We start from the raw sequence: 25,921 nt of genomic DNA, 5'->3' as shown, positions 1-25,921 counted from the left end.
GCTGGAAGTCTGAGCTCTGGCCCAAGGAGTCAACATCTCCTTGGGGTGTGACACACGCATGTCCTGAGGAGGGACCTGCCCTGGGGGATGGTCAGGGAGTGAGAGAGGAAGGGAGGCTTCTATTCCCCCCACTTGTAGCCTAGCTTGAAAACCAGTCTAGGGGGACGCCTGGGTGGCTCAGTTGGTTGGACGACTGCCTTCGGCTCAGGTCATGATCCTGGAGTCCCGGGATCGAGTCCCGCATCGGACTCCCAGCTCCATGGGGAGTCTGCTTCTCCCTCTGACCTTCTCCTCTCTCACCTTCTCACTCTCCCTCTCTCTCAAGTAAATAAAAAAATAAAAATCTTAAATAAAAAAAAAAAAAGAAAAGAAAAGAAAACCAGTCTAGGGACAGGGAATGTGGTCCGTGGGGCTTCCGGACCTCCCCTCAACCACAGACCCAGGGGCCCCTCTTCTCTGAATCTAAAGCCTGAAGTTGCCAGTAATCTTTCTTCAAGAACACGGCTCTGTCTCCTAAACTTGCCCCAATAGGAAAAGTAATAATAATCATCTCATTTTTCTTCCTTAATGATCTGAGTTCTTCAAGGGGAGGGCTGAAAGGAATCATTCTTCTGTGTTCAACGAAGAAAGCCTAAAATGCATCACGAGCGGAACTCTCTGGGGTATCATGAAACCATCACAGTGAAATCTAAACCCGAAACTTTCAACCCGTTACCTTTTTCAGTTCTGGAGGACTCCGGCCTCCCTTGCACCCACCCATGGCTCACCATCCTAGTTCCAAGTCTCACATCTGAGCATAGCCCCAGGAAGCTGCTGCTCCTCGCGGCCTGCCTCGACTTCCCACCAGGCCCTGGGGCGCTGACAGCAGCAGGGGCGCCGTGGGACCCTGGGGCTCCTGCTCTAGGTGCTAGGCGTCTGTGCAGGGTTGAGAAGGAAAACAGAATGTCAATCTCCTAGCAGAGGCCTTGCCTGGAGAGCCTCACAACGTTGCCAGCACTGGATTTGCTGCAGGAGCAAAAAAGAAGTGTCTCGGAAAAAAAAGGGTTTCCACTTCCGGCGCAGATCCCATGGCCTCGCCCCCTCTCTGGCTAGGTGGAGCCACAATATAGGGGTGCAAAGTCTCCTTGGCTGTTCCAGGGATTCTAGCTGGCAGGCAAGAGTGTCATTATCTCCCATTGGTGGCCGCTCTACCCAGTGACAAGAGACACCCAAGTGTGGGGGCCTCCATCAGGACAGGCCCCAGGGCCAGACCTTCACCAGCCCTAGTGCTCATCCCGGCAACAACCCTGCTGGACAGGCCACATCTCCCTGCCTCACAGACATGGAAAAGGAGTCCCAGAATTTGCCCAAGGTCAACCAGCTAGAAATGTAGCAGAGCTGGGCTTTACACCAAAGTTTCTAAGTGAATGTTACATTGAACTGAATCATAGTCCTCTCCAGAAGTTGGCTCCCCAGACTAGGTGATGATGATCTTGTAGAAAGGAGTACCCCCAAGTATCTTCATTCTGAAATCCCCAACCCCAGGGTAAATCCCTCACCTCCCACCAACAGCAAACCCAAGCACGGGTCCTTGTCACAGCTTTGGCTTACTGCCTCTGACCACAGGCAGCCCAGCCCCTAAAACATAAACCCATTTGGGTCAAAAGGGAGATTCTGGTTATAGGTTCAAGGTTATCTTTTCAAGGTTAGATGACCTTGGCTAATTCACACAAGAAGGGGACATAGAAATCGTTAGGGATCCCTCCCTGGAAAGCCCTGCTTTCCGGTGGTTGTTTATATAACATTAAGCTTTTTTAGTCTCCCAGTGTCACTGTGGAACAGACAGGGCAAGGGTTATTATCTCTGTTTTATAGGTGGGGAGAACTGAGGTTCAGAGACGCTAGGTGACTTGCCCGAGGTCACTTTGTTACTGAATAGCAAAGGCAAAACCAAAACCCTGATCAGCCACGTGCACCCCATGATTCTAGCTCGTTCTCTGGGGGTCAGAGAAAGACCAATCTGAAGTTTACCGTCCTTTTCTTGGTCTCAATACAGAAAGTGAGAAATGTGACTCTAGAGATTTTGTCTGCTTGCTGTACCCCAAAAGTGTCGTCCCATAAGCTGGCCTTGCTATCCCCACTTTCCAGATGGGGAAACTGAGACCTCAAAGAGGAAGAGGCTGCACTGATCCCACAGGGAATGCAACCGGAAAGGGAACTCTGGACCCTCTTCACACCCATTCTAGGGCCTGGAGCTCCCGCCCCGACCCCACTGTGGGTTACAGCACCCTCCCTTGCAAGACTCAATTCCCCCTCGTGGAACGCATGTGTACACCCTCCAAAGAGGTTTTGTCAAGTAGGAGGGCCCCAGTTTGGGGTTTCAGACTTCCTTTTTTAACCTTTAAGCTATTGTGGCATTTGGGAACATTCTGGTCACTTTTTCTCTAAAATTAAGTCAAAGTGATTTTCAAAACCAGCAATCAGCCTTTGAGGACACCCCACTTTGGGTTTTGTGGGAAGACAGAGAGCCAGAGCAGTCGGGAGAGGACATCCGCTCCTCTGATGTGACACTTCTGGGGAGCAGATGACAAGACTGCACGGCAGCTCCCCAAACCCTCCCTGCCCCTCCAGAATCCAAAACAGCCTCCCCAGCCAGCAGGGGGAAGGACGTGTCATAGGAGCAGGATGAAAATCCCATCTGGACAGGGCCCTTCAAACCAGCCTGTTATGTATGCACGCAGCTCACTCGCAGGCCATGGGCCCCTCCAGGAGACTGACCCCACAGGTCACTCTGCAAGGGCCTGGGTGAGACCAGCCCCGCTCGGCTCCACGCCAGGCTGCCCTGAGGCCACTGGCCGAGAGCAGTGAGCCCAGGAGGGAGGCTCTTGCCAAGTCATGGAGCGAACCCCACAGCAGGGCAGAAGTGGCCCAACGAGCCTCCCAGTCTCCAGGGGCTTCCTCAGGAGCTGGAGGACTAAAAATAACCTTGGCCTTTGTTGGGAGCAGCCGGGCCACGGAGATGGAGCTGATTTCAAGGAAGCCGAGCATGCGCAAGGGTCCCGCTCACCGAGACCCGCCCTTTGGGCAAATGATTTTTCCAGAAACGTGTCAGTTACTGTGTGCTGCTGCCGTAGCCATCGCCTCCGAGATTCAAAGACAGCCCGAGCCACGCCGGCCCTCGGGGCTGACTTCCAACACAGGCATCTCAGAAGCTCAGCTTCCCACCTCTTTCTTCTCAAAACATTTTTTTTTTCTTTTTTTTGGAAAACAAGAGTCCAGCACGTACTGGGGAGCTTAGAGGGCAAGAGCAGCCCTCCGGCTGAGGAGTGCGCGTCACTGCCACCGTGATCATAAAGAATCCCCCCCACCCCAGTTATTTGTTGAGGTGACAATCATCTCGACCCCATCCTCAAATCCCCAGAGTCGGATGACAGTGGCAGTCGGGTGACAGTCAGCAGACAGTGGCCAACACACACCGTGTAGAAGGAAGAAATTACTTGGGGAAAGGACTTTGTGGTGCCACATCAATACTGACGGGTTTCGCAAAGCTGCGTCCTTTGTGCCAACATTCAGATTCTGGACTGGGCAGGCTTCACCCACTTTCCTGGTTCTTGAGTCCCGCCAGGGAAAGTTCCAGACCCAGGCTGGTGGGGAGGCAGAGCCCTAGCATCTTCCCCGGCCACAGGCTGTGCCTTATCTCACCTCAAGGACACCCCAGCTCCGAAGGTCGAGGAACCACAAAGCCCCCCCGGATGGATAACAAAGACTGACTGGCTGTGGCAGGACCTCTGAATTTTCTTCCCAACATTTCCACCCACCCCTCAGCACTTCTTCCCTCTCCAGCCCCATCAAGAGACCACCCTGGGTGTAGACATCACACGGTATCTGGGTGGGGGTTTGGGGGGTGGGGGGAGCAGAAAACCTCTTTTCTTCTTCACAGAGACCAAGGAACAAAGAGGGAGTTTCATCATCAAGATGGCCTCCCGACTCCGAGTCTGGAAGTTTCCAGGGAGGCTTGTAATAAATAACAACTTCTCCACAGCCTTTTGTTCCTTTGCTGAGTTCAGGATAAAGAGCCGAAGCAGGAGGCGGGAGGCTGTGTGAAGATTTCTTGGAACACAATAGATAGAAAACACCAGACTACACATGAGTGACCGATCGGTGGTCACAAAACAGCTTCCCTTAAAATGGGAACCAGTGAGAGGGCTGCAGGGCCGGGGGCAACGTGAGGGGGTCCCACAGGGCCGGGGCTACGGGTGTTCTTCAAAAGTGCGACATCCTTCCGGTAGAAACGAGGAGGGGCTCGCCGAAATGCTGGAACCTGTGTGTAGGAGGTAAGCAGACACCTCACCCTCTCGGTGCCGCACGTCCAAGCCCTCTGTGACCACGGGTCTTCCTTACAGTTGGTCTCTCTGGATATTTGGGAGTGGGGGCTTGATCCGGTTTGAAGTGGGCTCCGCGTACGCCTCTCCAGCAGCAGGTCACGGTCTGCGACCTGGGGCCCTAGGCTTGGCAGCCGAAGGCTGAGGCTTTCTCTTTGAGCAGTTCCCAACACAGGTGGCAGCTCCAGCTTCCTACAAGAGACGAGAGGCCCTGGTCACCAGCGGCCCCTCTCCTGCCCTGAGGCCCCGCCCTTGGCCCTGACTCCTGCAAGCCCCATTGCTCTTTCCACTTTCCCAGTTCAGAGACCGAGGCCCGGTCCTCAACATGGGCTGGAGGTTGTAACTCGGCAGAGGGTAAGGGCTGCTCAGAGAACACTTGGGTGCTCAGAGGCCATCAGCTGAACCTGAACCTCCTTCCTGGACGTGGTCTCCAGCAACAGCACCAGACCTGAGCCTGTTCCCCTAGAAGCTCACAGCCACCCTCCCACCACCACCACTTCAGCCATACGTCCAGGATCATTTCCTCAGCCCCATGCTGGAGTTCCAGGGGGTGGAACCGTGCCTCCGTTTCCTCATCTGTCAACTGGTAGCGGTCCTACATGCCTCACAGAACTGTGATGATTGAATGAGACAAGACACGGAAAGGCCTTTAGCACAAGGCCCGCACCATAGTGAGGGCTCCCCAAGTGGTAGGAGTAGCTGTTGCTGCTACTGTCCACCTCATCATCGTTACCTTCTGGGGGCTCAGCCACAGGGGGATTTAAACAGTACATGTGATAGCCACGGTCACAGTCATCGCAGAAGAGGAGCTGGTCCTGGTGGAAGACAGAGTAGGTAGAGGGGAGGAGAGAGAGAGTGAATATTCCTCCAGACTGGTCCGTGCAAACCCATCTCCCTGAGTGCCCCTTTCCAGGCCCCAGCTGAGGTCTTCACTGCCCCCTGAATGTGCTCGGTGCTTTGCCCAGGCCTGGAGATCCCCCTGCCTCCCCAACTATGCCAACCATACTCCCACTTTAGGGTTCTGCTCAAATCAGGCCTCCTCCAAGAAGCCTGCCTTGACTACCACCTTATATTCGAGTTTAAAGAGATTCCTTATTCTTCAGAACTCCTGTAGCCAATAACTCTGTTTCCATAAAGGAGGAAAACCACATCTCTTTGCTTCTACCTTCCCCATAAGGATTGTCTAGTACACAGAAAATACTTCAAATGTTTGCAAATTTTAGCTGAATTCTTCTTAAGCTCACCCTTTCCGTCTGTGAAAAGGGCAACGGCCATCCTTGATGGTAACATCCATAACACCTCAGAACCTATTCAGGGTTTCATTACGAGAATATAGAGGAATGCACACAATGCGATGCCACCCTTCAGATCCCCAGAGCCTCCTCAGGGGCTGGAGGCTGGAGCCCAGGTGAGAACAGGACCCCCTAGCATGGTGTTTAACTTCAAAGGATGCAGTCTGCACCTTCACTCCCCAAGTTCCCTGGGCCTAGACGCTCTCTCGGGCCCTGACCCCTGCTCTTCTAGACCATTCCCTACCCACCCTTCAAGTCTTCCAGCTCCTCCATCCTACAGAGATGTCCCTAATCTAGCTCAAATGAAAGTTCTCTCACCCCTCTTGCATCCCCATAGTCCTCCCTCTTTCTTATGACATTTAATTGCGTTTTCCTTCATGGCACAAAGCCTGGCATGTGGTAGACATCTACGCACGAAGGTTTTCTTGAATAGTTCTTTTGGAATATGCCTCCTTCGCCTACTCCTTTAAGGATTGTAAGGCCTTTGGGGCAGAACCTTGTCTTAACTCATCTCCACATCTCCTTCAGAACTGGTTTACAGTAGCTACATGTTTGTGATCTGCTCCCCATTATCCAGGTTCAGTTCCGCTCTATTCTTTGGACCTGCTTGAATGGCTTATAAGACGTTTGCAAAACTAAGTTTTGCATCAAATCTCACCTTGGCTCCCCTCAGCACAATGATCCTGGAAAAAGTAGGTATTGAAGTTGGAAACCCTGGCAAGCAAGCAATAAGGCAGCAGATGTCATGAAGACTTTTTTTTTTTTTTTAATCACACTAACACTTTTCAACAGGGCAATGGGAAGCCTTTGAAGAGTTAGCAACAGAGGAGTGACTGGTCACACATGGAATTTAGAAAGATCTCCCCAGCTGCTGTGTAAGAATAGATACCTGGGTGGAGGAAGGTTGGTTCTAGAGCCTGGAAAACCACTTAGAATGCTGCTACCACCATCCAGGTAAGAGGTGATGGTGGCCTGAATTAGGATTGTGGCATGGGGGAAAAGCAAGGGTCTTGTTCCCATTTGAAAGTTATTGATTAGATGATGGCAAAGAAATCAAGAATGTCTCCTAGGTTGTGCTTGGTCAGCAAGCCAGATGATACAGCTACCCATTGAGACGTGAGCAGAAGAGTAGATCCATGGGAGCCAGAATGCAGCCTAAGTTAGAGACATGTTCTGCACATTCACAGATCACGCAATGGAGATGCCCTGGAGGCAGCTGGACATCAGGAAAGATGCTTGACCATGAGATACGGATTTGGGAATCATTGGTGATTAGATGATAATGGAGGTCCTGAGAGAGGAAGCCCAGAGTATGTCACAGATGTCCTTGAACTTGAGGTCATGGAGGGATGTCCATGACCTTCTTGAAATCATATGCACAACTTAATGTATAGGTACAAAAGTACATTTTTCTGAGAAAAGAGTAAGTCCATAGCTTTCATTGAAACTTCTGAAAAATCAAGGACTCAAAAAACATTATTGAGATAAAGGCCAAAATCAGACCCTGAGAACACCAATCTTGAGGGATAGGCAGAGAAAAAAGAGACTAAGACACAGGCTCCAAGAGGTAGGATGAAAACCAGGACAGTGTGGTTTACTCCAAAAAAATTTACACCATTGTCTTGGTGCTGAAGTGAGCTATATTACAGTATAATTTAGGAATAATTCAAGGATGAATAAGTTAGGTTGGGAACAGAAAATAGGGAGAGATTTGTCAGAGAGAGTACTACCAAAGTCTTAAAGACACATAATTCCTGATATAGTGCTGATACAAGAAATATGAGAAGGTAGAATACCCTGGATCAGATTTTCCCAAAGGGAAACCAGGCGCCTGTGGATTTAAATACATTTTTCATGGGCTGATTGTTGTCTAGCACCACATTCTCTTCTTTCTCATGTGCTTTTTAAGATAACTGCCTATCAAAACCACCCATATCAGCCAGTTCATGCTAACCCCAATGAAAAACATAATTTAAATGCCTCCTAACTCTCAAGTCCCCAAGAACTAGTTCCAGTAGAATGGCTACAGTTCCAGTAGAATAGGAACCCCATTCTGGTCTGTGCAGGGTAAATCTCTGACTATGTGCGAAGAACCCTACTTCCCTGGCAGCCTCACCCCTGGAATCCTCCCCTACAGCTCTGCCAAGTCAATGAAAACTCTCCATATTGATACTATTTGTAAAGCTAAAGACCAGAACCAACCCAAAGGTCTATCAGTAAGAGACTAGTTGAATAAACTAATGAAGAACTATGCAGCTGTAGGAAAAAAGATTATGTCCATACATTGTGGTGGAGTGAGTAATCTAGGACATCCACTGAAAAAGCGAGGTGTAGAAAACAGGGGTGTCTGCTACTATTGTGTAAGAAAATGTGTTCTTTTTTTTTTCATTCATACACATGAATTCTTATGGATTCATACACATATACATGTAATATGTTATATTTAAATAGAAGGAAAAGATAAGCCATAATTTTTTTAATGGTCACCTATGAGCAGAGTGAGGGAATAGTATGAAAGAGTAGGAACAGAAGCTAGATTTCTTTGAATATCCTGTTTATTTAAGACACTTGATTCTGGAACGAGTAAATATTTTTCATTGTCATAAAACAAAATTCACACTGTTATTGTCCCTTAAAAAAAAGAAAAATGAAACAAGTATATCTAATTATGTATTAGTTGATGGCATAACCACATAGAAAGTAACTATTCCAAGTGACTTTAAAACTACGTAGCTTGACTATACATCCTGAGTCAAATATACCTTAAGAACAAAAATGTGTGTGTGTGTGTGTGTGTGTGTGTGTATTTCCAGAAACCACATTGTTAGTGGTAATAGCGGAATTAATATTCTGAGACCTGTATGTATGAAATGAGTGATTTTGTTGTAACTGAGAAGAATTTTGACATACTTGAAAGAAAATACAGATGTAAGATTGATTGAGTTAAGTAAAAACCCTACCGTTAGTTCTGCGTATGAATTGGAAGTATCAGTATAAATTCAAATATCCATACAAATTCAGCATTTTATCTTTAAAACAAATAAAACGTATTGTCTAGTTTTGTCCATTTAAAATGCCCCAAAACAATGACAAAAGCAGTAAAAATCAGCACCCCTAGCACTCCTATTATGTTCTCTAAAGATCACTGGCCACTAAAAGGAACCAGGAGTCTTGAAGAAATGGCTGGTTCCAGGTCCAGGGCATGAAATGTGCAAATATTTTCACATATTAGAAAGCAAATACTATTCGGGTCATGTCAAAAGGACTAAAGATCAAAACTGATTGCATTCTCACTGCCCAAATACAAGACAATTTTTACTGTAATGGATTGAAATCAATCAAATATGTTTAAATCCTTGAGTTCATAAAGATACTACTGAAAAAAAAAAGGTTGTCACCTTTGGAAGATGCTAGGGAAACATCCTATTTTTTTAAATTTATTATCTTGATATAATTTTAGTCTCAGAGAACGTTGCAAAATGGTACAGAGAGTTTCTGTACACACTTTACTCAGCTTCCCTTAATGCTACCATCTTATGTTATGATAGTACAATTATGAAAAGCCGGATATTATATCAACATTATACTATTGACTATGCTGCAGACCTCATTTGAAATTCACCAGTTTTCGCACTTCTGCCCTCTTTTCCAGTATCCAATCCAGGATCTTACATTGTATTTAGTTGTCATGTTTTCTTAGTGTCCTTGAATCTATGACAGTTTCTCAGTTGCTTTATCTTCCACAACCTTGATGCTTTTGAAGAAAGTAGGCCAGTGATTTTGTAGAATGTCACTCATTTTGAGTTTGTCTGATCTTTTTTCATGAGGAGATTGAGGTTATACACTTTTGGCAAGAATACTACAAAAGAGATGATGTGCCCTTCTCAGTGTATCATATGGGGGCACATTGATACCAATATGTCTTGTTACTAATAATGTTACTCTGATTTGTGTAAAGTAGTGTCTGTCAGTTTTTCCACTATAATGTTGTAATTTTTCCCTTTGTAATGTATTAAAAGTAATCTGGTGAGAGAGATACTTTGAGATTATGCAAATATTCTGTTTCTGACCATACTTTTCTCACTAATTTTGGCATTAGTGAGCCAGATCTTGCTTACAACAACCAGAACGGCGATGCTTGCCTACCAGTGATTTCTTTCTTCCCTCTACATTTATTAATTATAATTCTGTTCTGAGGAAGAGTTTAACTCTTCCCTATTTATTTATTCAAGTTTTGTAATATCAGCATGAATTTTGTTCTTTGAATCACAATTCAACACTATCATTATTTATTTTGTTGTTCAACTTGTCCTAGACTTACCATTAGGAGTTCCTTCAAAAATTAGTTCCTGTGTCCTTTAGATGTGCCTTATCAATTTTTGAGCATTTCCCCTACTTTCCAGTACCACAGGATATTCCAAGCTCCCCTTATATTTTCCAACCCTAGCATCAGCCATTTATCCAAGGGTTCCTAGTTCCTTTTATTGGAGAATGGTATTTAGAAACCAATATCTGGGTACCATGGATTCTCACTGCCTCTGGGTTGTCATTGCTTCTAGGACCTCCCAGCCAATAGAATTAGAAAGTAAATGTATACGTAGGACACATGCCCATATCTATATTTATTTCTGTATCTATCTATATGTATGCATACATGTATATAGATATATATGTGTATGTGTGTGTATATATACACACACACATATATACACACAACATGTTGTATCAAAACATTCCCTGATACCCCCTATTCCACCCAACACCATAGGATTCAGTGTAGCCTTCCCTCTGTTTGATTATTCTTTCTCTGACATTGAGAAACCTGGCTCTCATTAGTAAAATGTATCATTATTAGTTCACACCTGGACACACATAAAGTAGTTGCAGAGTGACTAAGTTACATGCCTGTAAGAAATACGTTTACTAGGGGAGCCTGAGTGGCTCAGTGGGTTAATCCTCTGCCTCAGCTCAGGTCATGATCTCAGGATCCTGGAATCAAGTCCTGCATTGGGCTCTCTGCTCAGCAGGGAGCCAGCTTCCCCCTCTCTCTCTGCCTGCCTCTCTGCCTACTTGTGATCTCCCTCTGTCTGTCAAATAAATTTTAAAAAATAAAATATTTTAAAAAAAAAAGAACCACATTTACCAACTAAAGTATAATATTTACATAGTCATTTCTGCCTTTAGTCTTAAAATACAGTCATATACAGCTTTCCAAATTTACAAAAGTTAGTTCTTTCCTTCCCCACCCCTCAATATGGTTGCTCTATTTACATTATAGTTAGGTTCATTTGCTACTATTCATATCCCAGTTTAGTCCCCACCCCCCTACATCCTAGCTGGTTTTGGTATTTACCTGTAACAGGATATGTGCAACAATACGTTGGTCCTAAGCGTCAGAGCTGTACCAAAAGGCATCCCCTGAGAAGTGCCATCTCCCCTTTTCCCTACTATCCCACACCTGTTTCCCCATTCTTTCTACCCCATTCCCACCCACTGGTAGGTAATCAGTCTCTTTAGTTCCTTTACGTTATCCTTCCTGTATTTCTTTAACACAAGTAACAGATACGTGTATATTTTCTTACACTTTTCTTACAAGAATGACAGCATACTATATAGATGTTGTCTTTACTTAGCTTTCTTCATTTAACAACAGCAAATTTGGAAATAAACTGGAAATTATTCCATCTCAATGTATGGAATCTGCCTCATTTTTTTTATAGCTGTAAGTATTCCAATGTGTGACTATGCCATCATTATTCAACCATTCTTCTGTATAACATTTAGGTCATTTCTAATATTTTATAATGATAAACAGCTGCACCCATGAATAACTTTATGCACATGTATTTTTGTTGTGTTATATCTTTATAGTGGATTCCTAATAGATGAGATTGCTAAGTCAAGAGGTAAAGGCATAGTAGTTGTGTTAAGTATTGCTAAATGTCCCTACCACTTTGTATTCCCACTGACAGTGTATGAGGATGTCAATTTTCCCATAGCCATCAATAGAATGTATTCTCATACTTTTTTCCCAGTTTTATGGATAAGAAATAGTATCCCAGTTTTGCCTTAGTTTGAAATCTTTGATTATGAGTGTATTCAAACTATTTTTTAAAGATTTTATTTATTTATTTGACAGACAGAGATCATAAGTAGGCAGAGAGGCAGGCAGAGAGAGAGGAGGAAGCAGGCTCCCTTCTGAGCAGAGAGCCCCATGTGGGCTCTATCCCAGGACCCTGGGATCATGACTGAGCCAAAAGCAGAGACTTTAACCCACTGAGCCACCCAGGTGCCCCCAAACTCTTTTTTTCCCAAATGTTTAGGGCTATTTTTATCTTTTGTGAATTGTCTTTCATGTCTTTTTCCCATTTTCTGTCAGGTTTCTCATCCCTTGTCCCTCAAATTTTAAGAGTTCTTTATATATTAGGGATATTAGCTCTTTATCTGTGGTATATGCTGTAAATATTTTTTCCCAGTTTGCTAGTTGTCTTTTTATTTTACCTGTTTTTTACTATGCAAATTTTTATGTGGCCAAATTTGTCAATATTTTCTTTTATTTCTTCTGAATTCTGAATCACAGAAAATCCTTCCTTATATATACTTTAAAAGAGTTATTCACTTATTTTGAGAGAGTGAGCAAGCCCATGCATGAACAGGAGGGGCAGAGAGAGAGGGAGAGAGAATCTCAAGCAGACTCTACGCTGAGTTCAGAGCCTGACACAGGGCTCGATCCCATGACCCTGAAATCACGACCTGAGCTGAAACTAAGAGTTGGACATTTAACTGACGGTGCCACCCAAGCGCCCCGTTCTTTCCTTATATTTAAAGAAGAAATCACCCATGTTTCCTTCTAACACTAATATGGTTTTATTGTTTACGTTCAGATCCCCAGTTCATTTGGAGACTCTTCTTATGTATTTTGTGAGATATGGGCTTAATTTTATCTTTTCCCAAATGGGTACCCTATTATCTCAGCACCATTCATGAAAATGTAATTTTAGAGGCAACCTTTATCCTAATACTAAAGATCCATATGTAGATGGGTCAATTTATGGGTTCTTTTCTATTCCATTGGTCTGTTTGTCTATCTTGTTTTAATTAGAGGCTTTATAGTATGTTTTAATATCTAGTCTCCCCTCATAATTTGTTGTTTTCAGTGTTTTCTTAACTATTCTTGCATGTTTATTTTTCCAGATGAGCTTTACTATCAGTTTGTCTAAATGTTTGCTGTTTTTATTGAGTTCGAATTAAATTTGTAAATTAACTCAGGAAGAACTGACATCTTTATCATGTTGAATCGCTCTATCCAAGATCACACAATGTCTTTCCATTTGCTCAGGTCTACCTCTGTGTTTTTTTCCAGTGCTTTAAAATTTTCTTTAAAATTTTTTTTTCTTCATATAGGTTTTACAAATTATTGTTAGGCTTATTTCTGAGTATTTGTTTTTTGTTGCTGTCATGAATGGGATTTCTCTACTACTGTAAACTTGAACTGGTTGTTATTTGTGCACATGAAGGCTATCAATTTTTGTCTGATAATTCTATATCCTGCTACTTTTAATGTTTGAGTTAACTTTATCACTGATTCTCTAGGGCTTCCCAGATATACTATTATTGTTTGTGAAATAGAGTTTTGCTACTTTGTTAGTATTCTTATACCTCTAGTTGATTTCTCTTTTCTAATCACATTAGCTAATATCTCTATACTAATGACAAATAATAATGAAAATAGCAGGCATCCTTATTTGATTCTTTTTTTTTTTTTAAAGATTTTATTTATTTATTTGTCAGAGAGAGAGCGTGAGCGAAAGCGAGCACAGGCAGACAGAGTGGAAGGCAGAGTCAGAGGGAGAAGCAGGCTCCCTGCGGAGCAAGGAGCCCGATGTGGGACTCGATCCCAGGACGCTGGGATCATGACCTGAGCCGAAGGCAGCTGCTTAACCAACTGAGCCACCCAGGCGTCCCTCCTTATTTGATTCTTGATCTTAGTAGAAATGCCTCTAGTGTTTCCTCATTAAATAAAATAATGGCTTTAGTTCTAAGGTATAAAAAGTTTATAATATTAAGAAAGTATTGCACAATTCCTATTTTCTTGAGTGTTTTTTTTTTTCATGGATAGGTATTGAAACTACCTTATAATTGTGAAAACTGATAAATAAAGGGAAAGAATCAAGCACTTTTCCTATCTTTTCTATATAATCTATCTTCATATATATACACATGTATATGTGTATATATGTGTGTGTGTGTGTGTGTGTATTCCTATCTTTCTGTATAATCTAAACCTGAGAGTAACCAAATTACTCTCAGAAACCAAAAGTTTTTGCCTTTATTACTCCAGCTAATAAAAAAAGAAGGAATTATAAAATTTCTTAGCAATATAGAATATCACTATTTTGCAGCCTCTAATGTAGTAGTCAGTCTCGTTGAAGATCATCGATACTGCTACCTTCACAAAAGAGAGATGTACCAGGCATTACATACTTTCTGATAAAGAAAAATACACCACTATTTATGAAGTAGTCTTGATATATATAAATATATACAGGTTTATATGTATTAATTTTTATATGTGTATATAATCAAATCAAGGTCCATATATAATATATATTATATATAATTATATAATATATATTCTATATAATGTATAGGATATATAATATATGTTATATAGGATATCATTTTATATTATATATCCTATATAATATATATAAATATTATATATATTATATATATATTTTATATATTTATATGAGCCACCCAAGCACCCCTCACTGATTTCTTCAACAAAAATTTGAAGGGGAGGGGCGCCTGGGTGGCTCAGTGGGTTAAAGCCTCTGCCTTCGGCTCAGGTCATGATCCCAGAGTCCTGGGATCGAGCCCCGCATCGGGCTCTCTGCTCAGTGGGGAGCCTGCTTCTTCCTCTCTCTCTCTCTACCTGCCTCTCTGTCTACTTGTAATCTCTGCCTGTCAAATAAATAAATAAAATCTTTTAAAAAAATTTTTTGAAGGGGATAAAAGAGCAAAATGGAGGGAAAACCTACATATTAAAAGAAACTTTAAAAATAGGGGTGCCCAGGGGCACCTGTATGGCTCAGTTGGTTAAGCATCTGCCTTCAGCTCAGGTCATGATCCTGGAGTCCCAAGATCAAGCCTTACTTGGAGCTCCCCACTCAGCTTCTCCCTCTGACCCTCCCCCTACCTCATGCTCTCTCTCTCTCTCTCTCTCTCTCAAATAAATAAATAAAACCTAAAAAAAATGAAAATAAAAATAGGGGCGCCTGGGTAGCTCAGTCAGTTAGGCATCTGACTCTCGATTTGGGCTCAGGTCATGAGCTCAGAGTTGTGAGATGGAGCTCTGCTTCAGGCTCCGTGCTGGGCATGGAGCCTGCTTAAGATTCTCTCTCTGCCCCTCCTTCCCCCCTCCCAAAAGAAAATATCAACTAGTCACAATGTATGGGCCTTATGTGGATCCCAATTCAAATAAAAAAGCTATAATAAAAAAATATTTAAGACCAGACAGCATTTAAAACAATTGCAGCAATTAGGATGTTAACTGCATGTTTGATTATATCAAGAAATTATTGATTTTTTTAGCTGCATTAACATATTTATCATTTTTGTTAAAAAGTAAGTCCTTCTCTTTTTTGTAAACCTATGGAATATTGACAAGTAAAGTGATATTATGACTGGAATTATGTGGGAGGAGGTGGGAGTCCAACCTCCTCAACAAGGTTGGACATGTTTTGATCAGAGCAGAAGCTGGTAAAAGGCTACATCAGTTTCATTATTTCTGCTCCTTTGCATAAGTCTGAAATCGTCTATAACGAAAGTGGGTTTTTTTTTTCTAATTCTGCATTTATTATAGCTAACATTTAGACCCAGTGAAATCACATACTCTGGAATGTGGTGTAAACAAACGGTTGAGTACATCCCAAGGAGAAGCAGCAGGCAACGCTGTCTCTCATTGAGCCCTGGAGAGCAAGTGGTCAGTGAGGCACCCTCGGGCCATCACCTCCCACACCTCTCCCCACAGGCACAAAGAGAACCCAGGGTCCCTGTTGTGCAAGGATCCCAAAGGTCCTAGAGGCAAGGAGGGGTGGGGAGGCTCCAACTGACATTTTACCCAGGAGCCCAGTGACAAGAGCCCTCCTCTCCACCCCTTGGAGTGCTCCCTCCTGCAAGGGAAGTCCCAAACTCACGTCATTCTCCGAGGTTCCGCAGAGGATGCAAGATTTGCACTCTATGCACTGCCACTTGTAGGTCTTGACAGCCTCGGTCATGTTCAGGGTGAACTGCAGGCATGTTGGGTGACCTGCAAGAAGCAGAAATGCAGCATTAGGGTCAGTGCCAGCACTGAGAGGACAGCTAGGAGCCACAGAACGTGAAGACACTTGACCTTCTATTTGGCAGGGAAGAGAAACTTGGGTGATGTTCCCAGATTTTGCAGGAATCTGCTCAGAGCACCCAGGGCGAAGCCCATAACTGACTCTGTCACAGAAGAACTGAGGGCTTTGCCTACTGCTGGGGGCTCGCCCTGCTCCGGAGCTCCCAGCTCTGCCAAACCAGCCACGTAGCGCATTGTGCTGCTCCTCGCACATAAGGAAATGTGCTTCCGAAGAAGGATAGCACAGAGAGGGGACATCAGCTAGCGTTAGTCCCACCAACCTAGTACCCTCCAAAGATGGTCAGGACCCCACATGACACCACCATCACTCGGCAAAGCCACATCCCAGCAAGAGGTCCCCATTTCCTCCCTTCCGAGTATTGAGGCTGCTGGTTACATTGCGGTCACTTGGGAACACACTATCCATGCAGTGAACATAAGGACCCTTCAACTATGAGGCTCCACAGATGCAAACCCCACAGACTTGTCTCTGAGGGAGTAAGACTGGGGATGGAAATGACTCATCAGTGGGGAGCATGGGGGACGCTTTGCAAGGAACCCATGGAAGCACCGGGAGAGGAAAGATCTAAAAGCCTTTCAAGGACTCACCAGGTGCCATCCAACTTAGGAGCTCCCACAGCTCTAGACGAATAACCCCCTCAAAGTGACACTGTGACACTGACCCAGAAAGAAAGAAGCCTAGATAAAAATCCAGCTCATATTCTTTTTTTAAAAGATTTTATTCATTTATTTGACAGAGAGAGACAGTACAAGTGGGCAGAGAAGGAGGCAGAGGGAGAAGGAGAAGCAAGCTCTCTGATGAGCAGGGAGCCCAATGCAGGGCTCGATCCCAGGACCCTGGGATCATAACCTGAGCCGAAGGCAAATATTTAACAGACTGAGCTATCCAGGTGCCCCCCCAACACCACCACCCAGCTAATCTTCTTGGAAACACCTCAAAGATCTGTCTCAGAAGAACACTGGCCAGGGTTGCCCTCTATTCCAATCTCCCAGAGACAATACTGGGGTGGGAGCAAGAGAGAAAACACCAGCTTGAGGTTTCGAGTGGTTTGGGCCATGATGTCTGGTTTCTCAGATAGGGCACCCCTGGGAAGGTTGAAGGTGAGTCCATGGAACAGATACCCATACACACAAGTCGATTTTGTCCAGTTCTATGGCCTCAGGCCACATCTTAGCCACAGCCAGCGGACTTGCAATAATTGTTCATGACCTTAACGGGCACTCACTGAGCACCCGCAGGCCAGCCATCGCAGTGGGCAGAAAAGGCAAGGTGGTGAGCAAGACACCGGGGCCCTTCCAGTGCAACCAGAGAGAACTCAAATTCATAAGCCACATGCGTTATCTATTTACGTACACACATGTGAGGGGTTCCATGAAGGCAAATCATAATGAAAACAAACCACATGAGATCCTCACCTAGTCAGAGGTGTCAAGGAAACCTTCCAAGAAAGATCTTTAAAGCTGATACCTGGCAGATGAAGAGGACTTTGGCAGGGCTGGTGAGGGTTGGGGGCAGGGGAGGGGCAGCAGGAGAGGCAGCTGGAGCCAGAAGACACAGGCACCCATAGCACTTTCTTAAGGATTTGGGGCTTGAAAACCATTAATGCATTTTTTAAAGAATATTTTATTTATTTGAGAAAGAGAGAGAGCGAGAGCACAAGCAGGAGGAGCAGGAGACGAAGAGGGAGAAGCAGGCTTCCCACTGAGCAGGGAGTCCAACACGGGGCTCGATCCCAGGACCCTGAGATCGTGACATGAGCCAAAGGCAGACGCTTAACTGACTGAGCCGCCCAGGCGCCCCTCATTAAAGGGTTTTAAGCAAGGCGGTGACTGGATCCCGTTGGGCTTTAAAGGAGCATTCTTTAGCATGAGATACCGGTGGGGGGTAACGAAGCAGTCTGTACCTTGATGGTGGTGGTGGTTACATATGTGGTCAGAATGCACAGAGCCATACACACACAGACACATAAACACCATACGTCTGTGTTGCATGTAAAACTGGTAAGATAGGACTAATTCATCGACGTCAATTGCCTGGTTCTGAGAGTGTACCGTAGTGACGAGAGCTGTTACCATTGGGGAAAACTGACACATGGGACCTCCCTCTAATATATTTTTGTAACTTTCTACGAAGCTATCATCCTTTCAGGATAGAAAGTTGAAAGGGTATTTTTAAATAAGGAAAGCACAAATAAAGATTTAAATCATCAAAAAGGAAGGTAGGAAGGAAGGAAGAAGCTTCTGTCTAAGAAAAGAATTTGTGGGGGGGCAGGGGAAAGGAGAGGTGTAGGAATTGCTGCCAGGAAGCCAGTTAGAAGGCTGACGCAGCTACTGGGAGAGAGACAAGGATCGTTAAGCCAAGGTGGAAATTTCAGAATGGTAAAGAAATAATGGATAGGACCCGACCATTCTTTGAAGGTTGAGCATGTGGGGATAATGAGACAGAGTCTCAAGTTTCTGACCTAAGAAACTGGGTGGGTTACAGAGAAACTTACCCAGATAAGAAAGAGTATAGAAAGCAGCGAGGAAGCAGATGTGGTGGGGGATGTTGGGGGGGCGGGGGCTCTGTGTGGGGCATATTGAACTTGCAAAGTTTGGGAGACCGCTGGTGGAAATGTCACGGGGATACTCAAAGATATGGATTTCTAACTCAAAAGAGAAATGTAGACTGGACATATCAATTTAGGAGCCGTTGCTAAATTGGCAGTCATCAAAACCATGAGAACAAATGAAGTTATCCAAGAAAAGGGACAAGAGAAGAGGAAGGATGAGGAGAGAAGAAAAGAGAGAAAAAGGTTTAGGACTGCTTGTAGAGGAGCCCTAGATTCAACTACTGAACAATGAAAAGAAAGAAACGAGCGAGGAAACTGGGAAGGATGGCCAGAGAGGTAGACACAAACTGTGCAAGAATGGGGTCAGAGCAGCCAAAAGAAGAGATTTCAAGAAGGGGGCGGGGGGGGGGGGGGGGGGGGTAGTTGTGTCGACTGCCCCAGGTTCTTGAGTTTGTCATTGCTTCATAAAGAGCCGGAGTGAGGGAGTGTTGACAGATCAGAGCAAAAGCTGCCCTACTAATAATAACACTTGCGCAGTGTCATCTTCCCTCGGAAGGAAGGTCAGCACATTCCAGAGCACGACATGGAATTCAGTAGTCAAATGTGCATGTGGAGTGCCTCTGTGGGTAGGGGTGGAGGGTGCTATGTGTGTTTTGCGCCAACAACATTCCATAAATATTTATTAAGAGCTAATGCTATGTTCACGTTCTCCTAGACCACGGTGCCGAGCTCTGAAGACATTTTTTGGGATAGCTTTAGACAGTGAACAGTAGCAAATGGGTTTTGGAAACTCCTGTTGGAAGTCTCTGAAAAAAATCCCTGGGGGTTTTTCTGTGTTCCTGTCTTGAGAAAGTCATCAGCCTCCCGTAAGGACCTTCAAACCCAAAGGAAGGGGACAAAGTTCACACTGCCTTCTCCCAGCTCCCCCAGTTCCCCCAGAAAAATGCAGAAGTCAGATCAGCCTCACCGCTAGCTGGAGAGGTCCTTCAGCTCAGAACCCAGGTGTCACTGAGGTTCAAGAAGAAAGTGGGGGATGCAACTTCTTAGCTGGGGAGGACAAGGCACGAGAACTAAAGTCCCCCCAGCAGCCATTAGCAGGTGCAAAAACTATGTCCAGAGCTAAGTCCTCAGTGTTGCCGTAACAGGAGGGCTGCCTCCTGCCTAACTCCACTAACTGGAAAAGTCATTCACCAGATAAAACTGTAAGAATACAAATTCTTATCTACCGTGGAAATGACTGAAATAATGCACGCTGTTGGACAAAGGGAAAAGTTTCTAAGGAAAGTGCTAGTAGCCCACTTCTAAGTTTGACTGCTAGAACTCCCTATTTTTGCCCAGAACTACTTCATAAAACTCTTCAAAGTAAGACAGTAGATACAGTCTTCCCAATTCAAGGGTAGAAAAAAAGAGACACGCTGCTGTAGAACAATTTATGTACAGTCACTCACTACTTAAAGATTCTTAACTCTTTTGTAAAGTTAACTATCAGTCTCTAATGCATTTGCTTGGAAATGTAGATTTTTTTTTTCTCTCATCTCCAGTTTTCTTAAAACAAGGAATACCTGTACTGCTATTCAACTAGCCCAGTGGAGTGAAGGGGAAACAACCCATCCCAGGTCCCCCTGGTCCAGATGATTCAACAGGACATTTATAAGATTCCAATTACCAAAATGAATTTAGAAAGTGGTGCAGTGTGCATGATTCAGCCCAGCCAGATCATTAGAAACCAAGTCCTTCCTGAGCGTTCCGCCAGATTCGTTCTATCAGGAGGGTTCAGTAAATCTGCCTGCTTGCTTAATTGGTCCGATAGTGACTTGGTGCAAAGAGGCCTTCCTAATGCAACGCTAACCCCTTCCAAAACTGACCTCCATAAACGTTGGGGTGGGGGGGAAATTTAACACATGGCCACCATGGCAGGAAATGGAACTTCTGAACAAGGTTTTCAGACAATAGCAATTTGTCTTCAGGGTGCTATTTCAGAAGACGGGAAGAAAGAGGGAACCAGCCGGGTATAAGAAGCTTCTCAGAAAGAAACCCATCCCCAAGGCTACAGTGGCGGACTAGAGTCTGCTGAGCTCAGTGAAAGAGAGAAGGGCCAGCATCTGAAAGCAGGGACTGCTCCCTCACCACCCAAAGAACCCATTTCTTGTCTTTTCAGAACCCCTGGATGGAGAATTGCCAGGAACAGCAAATGGGATTTCGTGGTATTTGAGAAGGCGCATGGAGAGATAACCAGTCAAGAACCAGTTTCACTCTCAGAGCTTGCCTGTGCCTACATTTGCTCACGTACTACTGCCCACACAGTAGTATGGATATTTCCAACCTTTCAGGGACAAAAATATCTAAACAGGCCTTGTTGATTAAGCTCACATTACAATTGTGACTTAGAAGCTAAAAGAAGTCATTAACCAGTCAATGTCTCTCTACAGATACTCAGCACCGCAAGAAAAACACAGTTAATTGTCAACAAACCCTGGGCAAAACTGGACATGGGGCTGTGACATGCATCTCTTATATTATGGTCCTTATTAAAAGAGTCTTTTATTTCATCATCACCAATATTTAATTTGGACTAGGCTAGGCCACATTGCTGATCAAATTATAGCTCCAGGAAAAAAAAAAAAACACAACATTATCTTGCTAGGTATGTGCTGAAAATATAAATAAAACAGATACAAATAATAATATTCTGTGGAACTAGCATAGTCTATTATTTATTCATTGTGAAATTATAAACATCTAATTATGTTTTATTACCTTATTTATCAATGTTGATCTCTTAAAAATTAATTTCTCGGGAAAGAAAAACCTAAGTATCCATGATTCCTGGGCAAGTAGGTACAAACCTCAAACTGTGCTCCTTGGTCTGATGCTTAGTTTACAGAAATTACATTATATAAAATACATAGGATCGATTCCAGGCTGAAATGACACCAAAAACAAGTCTCCACGGGCATTCATTAAAAAATAATTTGGTTCAAATTTCTAACACTTCTCTATATTCATACACACATAAAATTTCTAATATTTACATACTGCAAAACTATATAAGAAGCTTTAGCTGAAGAATTATGCAAAATGCCATCAAATTGGAATCATTCATGCTAAAGAGTAATTTGAGGAGAAAAAAGTATTAGTAGCTCACTTTGAGAAGCCTCTCATTCAATCAGAGCCATTCGTTCTCATTTATTCTCTCTCCCTCACTCCTCTCTGTCTCTGTCTCAGCCTCTCCCTCCCTCTATTTCTCCCCCTCACCCTTCACTTTGAGACCCAGCTTGTCAGGTGGAGGGAATGAGGCTCTGAGTCATTATACTTCATCTGTAAAGGGGCGAATCAATTCTGAACAATCAAGAATTCAACCTCTGCACACATATGCTATGACAAGTATGTTAACCAGGCACTGCTTCTTCACATGGATGCTTTCCCAAGCCCTGCTTTGTAAACCTTCTGCAATGGTCTGCAGATTCAACTCTCACCTTCCCCAACGTTACTTCTAATGCTAAGACATCTGCAAATCGATGATCACAATAGCATTCCAGAGGCACCTGCGTGGCTCCCTTTCTTCCTTACCATTTTTAGTGTACTTCAAAGGGAAAAGAGGAGAAAGAGAGTAGAAAGGGTAAAGACCAAACAAACAAAAATGCATTAAAAATAAATGATGGTGTGAGCCCTAGCTGCCTTTTGTTCGAACAAACACTTCACTGTGCAGCAGCAAATTCAACTCATCTTAGAGGTCTGCTTATCCTCCCACAAAGCTGCCAAACTCTAGGGTACCCAAGTACCAGGTGGGAGGCAAGCCACAGAGATTGGTGCAGTGGTCATTATTATCAATAACTATAGAAAGCATATTTGTACAAAAGCATTAAGGACACATTTAATGGGGCTATACAGCTAAGGGCTCATGGCACCATTCTCAAAGGGCCCTAGAAGTCCCCCCCCGCAAGTTTCATGGTCAAGAATGGTCCAAGACAGAGTCTCAGCTATAAACCTGAGGGCATGTGGTTGATCCCCTCAAAGTGAAATAATGGAATGAGGCAGACTTGACCTGGATTTATAGAAGTTACTTGGCTGGCCCAGGTTGGGGCCATTAGGATGGGGCTATTAGGATGTCAAGAGCCATAGTAATGATACCAGCATCCCTAATTCATCACCACACCTGAGGACCAGTGATGATTTATCCATTTGCTCATTCCCTTAATAGTATCTGTTGAATAGATAAATGTGGTAGGCACTTTTCTGGGCATTGGGAATACAGCAATGAGAAAAACCAAATCCTACCTCATGGGATAAATACCACAATTTGAGATCTACTGCAGCCTCTGAGTCTGTTGGACAAGTCATTTTGCCTCTGTGAGTGTTAGTTTTCCAATATACTAAATGAAAGGATAAAAATCTGCTATCCACAAAGCTGTGGCCCTTCCTATGCCACTCATGAACAGTATTTTCAGAGATACCATTAATCCCAAATTGCCCATCTGGTTGGTGGGATAAACAAGTCTTCTAAAGTTCACCAGCTAAAACTCAAAAGTGAGAAAAAAAAAAACTAGGAAGGAAATTAAAATAAGAAGTTAGTACTGCTAGAATTCACCTCTCTTTTTTCACTGGATGAGCCCAGTACTTGTTCAATACTATGAAAGAAAGCAAAAGAAGTCTAGAAACCTAAAGCACTTCTCATCAACCTCACCGCCTACATCCATGCAAGAAGTTGCACTAATCAGATGTGCTGTCAATGAATCTGCAGGCAGGGGCCTTGGGAGAGTTTTCATCCATGAAGAATATTAGATCTGGGTTGAGCAGGTCATGGGACAGGGCACAGGTACTGCCTGGCAAGCAGTGGAAGAAGAGGGTCACCAACATATATTCAGGAGACAGGACAGACTGGAGATGTAGATTCAGAACTCATCAGGTGTGGGTGGTAGATGAAGCTGTGGCATTTGATGAGATACTCAGGAAAGACCCAGAGTAAAAAATAGAAAGGACCTCTTTGGGCAGAGGGGGAAATGTAACCATTGGAATGAAGCAACTCAGGTTGACTCTTTCAAACCTTTAGCTGGAATTGAGATTGTAGACAACCATCTGAGGGTGAGGTTTGTTCCACAAGTGTGTGGAGGCCAGACTGAATCACTTTCCAGGGCCCAACATCAATATCAGATAAGAATCCCTGACATTGGTTGTGCATCTCAGGCCCCTCTGGACATTAGGAGCATCTAGCCATGGGCCTTGGCTAAAGACTCTGGGTTTTCCTTGGAAAGGTGAGCCTGTTGAAGAAACTGTTGCTCAGATTGTGTTTAATCCCTGTGTAACCCCTGTGCTTCCTTCTTGAGGGTTTTGTGGTGTAACTGATAGATAGTTGGTGGAAAAGAACAGTGATTCATCAACACGTGATTACCTGTATCCTCCAGCTGCCAATCTTCCATAAATCGGAAGATGGATTCATGAGTAGTCTAAGTTCTTGAATTCTCTGAGGACCTTGAGATGGTATTATTTATTTCTTTCAAAAATATTTCAAAGTTGTACTAAGCCAAAAGGAAAAAGACACTTTCTTGCTTTTTTGTCTTTTTCTATGTGAAACAGGGAGGCAATCATAGAAGTATCTAGAAGCAGAGGACTGAGAGTATGCCTGTGACCCTTTGTGACACTTTGTTTTACATTTTATTTTTTAAATCATTTTTATTCTATTTTTGAGGGTTCTTCTGGCTGCAGTTTACTTGATGTGATCAGGTTCTTACTGAAAGATAATTCTATTTAATTTGACTAAATTCATTGAGCACCTATTAACTGCTAGGAACTGTGCTAAATGATGAAGTTTCAAAGAAAAATGAGACACGGATTCTGGCTTGAGGAGCTCAAGTTTAGGAAGTATGATAGGTGGCCTGTAAGATGGCCACCAAAATTTCCCCTCTCCTGGTATTTATAAGCTTGTGTAATTCTCTCCTCTTAAGTGTGGGCTAGACTTACTGACTCACCTCTGTCAAGCAGAATATGAGAAGTGATGGGATTTCCCCCTAACACTGAGTAATGAAAAAGACTGTGGTTTGCATCATTGGAACCCTCTCTTATGTTTTCTCAAAAACTACTCTGAGGGAAGTCGGCTACTATGTTGTGAGATGCTCTATGGAGAAGTCCATATGGCGACAAATAAGGGGAGGCCTCAGTCCAATAGCCTGGGGGGAAATAAATCCTGTCACAACCATGTGAGTGAGCTTGGAATTGGATCCTCTCCCATCAAGCCTTCAGATGAGACCATGGCCCTAAATGACAAGCTGACCACCACTTCATGGGAGGCCTTGATCCAGAGGTACTCAGCTAAACCATATAGATTCCTGCCCACAGAAACTATGAGATAATAAATGTTTATTGTTTTAAGCTGTTAGGTTTTGGGGTAATTTGTTATACAGCAACAAATAACTATCATATTTTTTTAAATGACTATAATACAATATACTAAGCACTGTAACAGGAGAACAAATAAAATGCTTACAGATGGAAAAGGAATAAATAATGGGGGACTTGGGGAAAGACACAGAGAGCAGATAATATTTGATCTGGGCCTTGGAGGATGAAGAGGAGTATTCTTTTCTTTTTTTTTTTTAAGATTTTATTTATTTATTTGACAGACAGAGATCACAAGTAGGCAGAGAAGCAGGCAGAGAGAGAGAGGAGGAAGCAGGCTCCCCACTGAGCAGAGAGCCCGATTCGGGGCTCGATCCCAGGACCCTGGGATCATGACCTGAGCCGAAGGCAGAGGCTTTAACCCACTGAGCCACCCAGGTGCCCCAAGAGGAGTTTTCTAAGTGGGGAGAAAAAAAAAGAGAGAGAGAGAGAGGAAAAAAGAGCACTACAAGGAGAAGAACTATCAGGAAATTTAAAGTACATGATCCACTTAAGCAAAACAGTGTGGCTCAAGGAAAGCAGAAGAAAAGGCAAGTGGCAAAAGATGATGCTAAAAGTGTAAGGAGAAAGACGGTCAAAGTCTTTCCCTTATGCAGGCATGAAGATCTGAATTTGCTTCTGTAGGCACTGAGGAATCCTCAGAGATTCTTTTTTTAAGATTTTATTTATTTATTTGACAGAGAGAGAGACAGCAAGAGAGAGAACACAAGCAGGGGAGTGAGAGAGGGAGAAGCAGGCTTCCCACCAAGCAGGGAGACCGATGCAAGGATCAACCCCAGGAAGGAAGACAAGTTATAATATCCAGTAAAAATTATTCTACAAATTTTTATTGAGCACTTATGATGTGCCAGGCATTGTGGGAAGTGCTAAACAATGAATTACACAGACACAAGCTCCTACTAATGTGGAGCTTAGG

General features: G+C 43.8%; 1 protein-coding gene across 2 annotated transcripts in view; it reads right to left on the bottom strand.

Annotated features, from left to right (window-relative positions):
* Nucleotides 1–380: 380 nt before the first annotated feature.
* Nucleotides 381–25,921, bottom strand: part of DPF3 (double PHD fingers 3) — a 258,847-nt gene continuing 233,306 nt past the window's right edge. Inside the window, exons 9-11 of one of the 2 annotated variants that reach the window (XM_032345049.1) lie at nt 15,855–15,967; nt 5,094–5,175; nt 381–4,552 (exon numbers count right to left, since the gene is read on the bottom strand). In XM_032345049.1, coding sequence (XP_032200940.1) covers nt 4,482–4,552; nt 5,094–5,175; nt 15,855–15,967 — 266 coding nt within the window. In that variant the 3' untranslated portion in view covers nt 381–4,481. Of the gene's footprint in view, nt 4,553–5,093; nt 5,176–15,854; nt 15,968–25,921 lie in introns of those variants that run through there. The other variant, XM_032345048.1, reaches the window with a different exon arrangement.

Source organism: Mustela erminea, chromosome 5 (assembly GCF_009829155.1).
Source record: "Mustela erminea isolate mMusErm1 chromosome 5, mMusErm1.Pri, whole genome shotgun sequence".
NCBI lineage: Eukaryota > Metazoa > Chordata > Mammalia > Carnivora > Mustelidae > Mustela > Mustela erminea.
The sequence above is the reverse complement of the archived record's forward strand: the minus strand, read 5'-3'. Positions and strand labels throughout refer to the sequence as shown.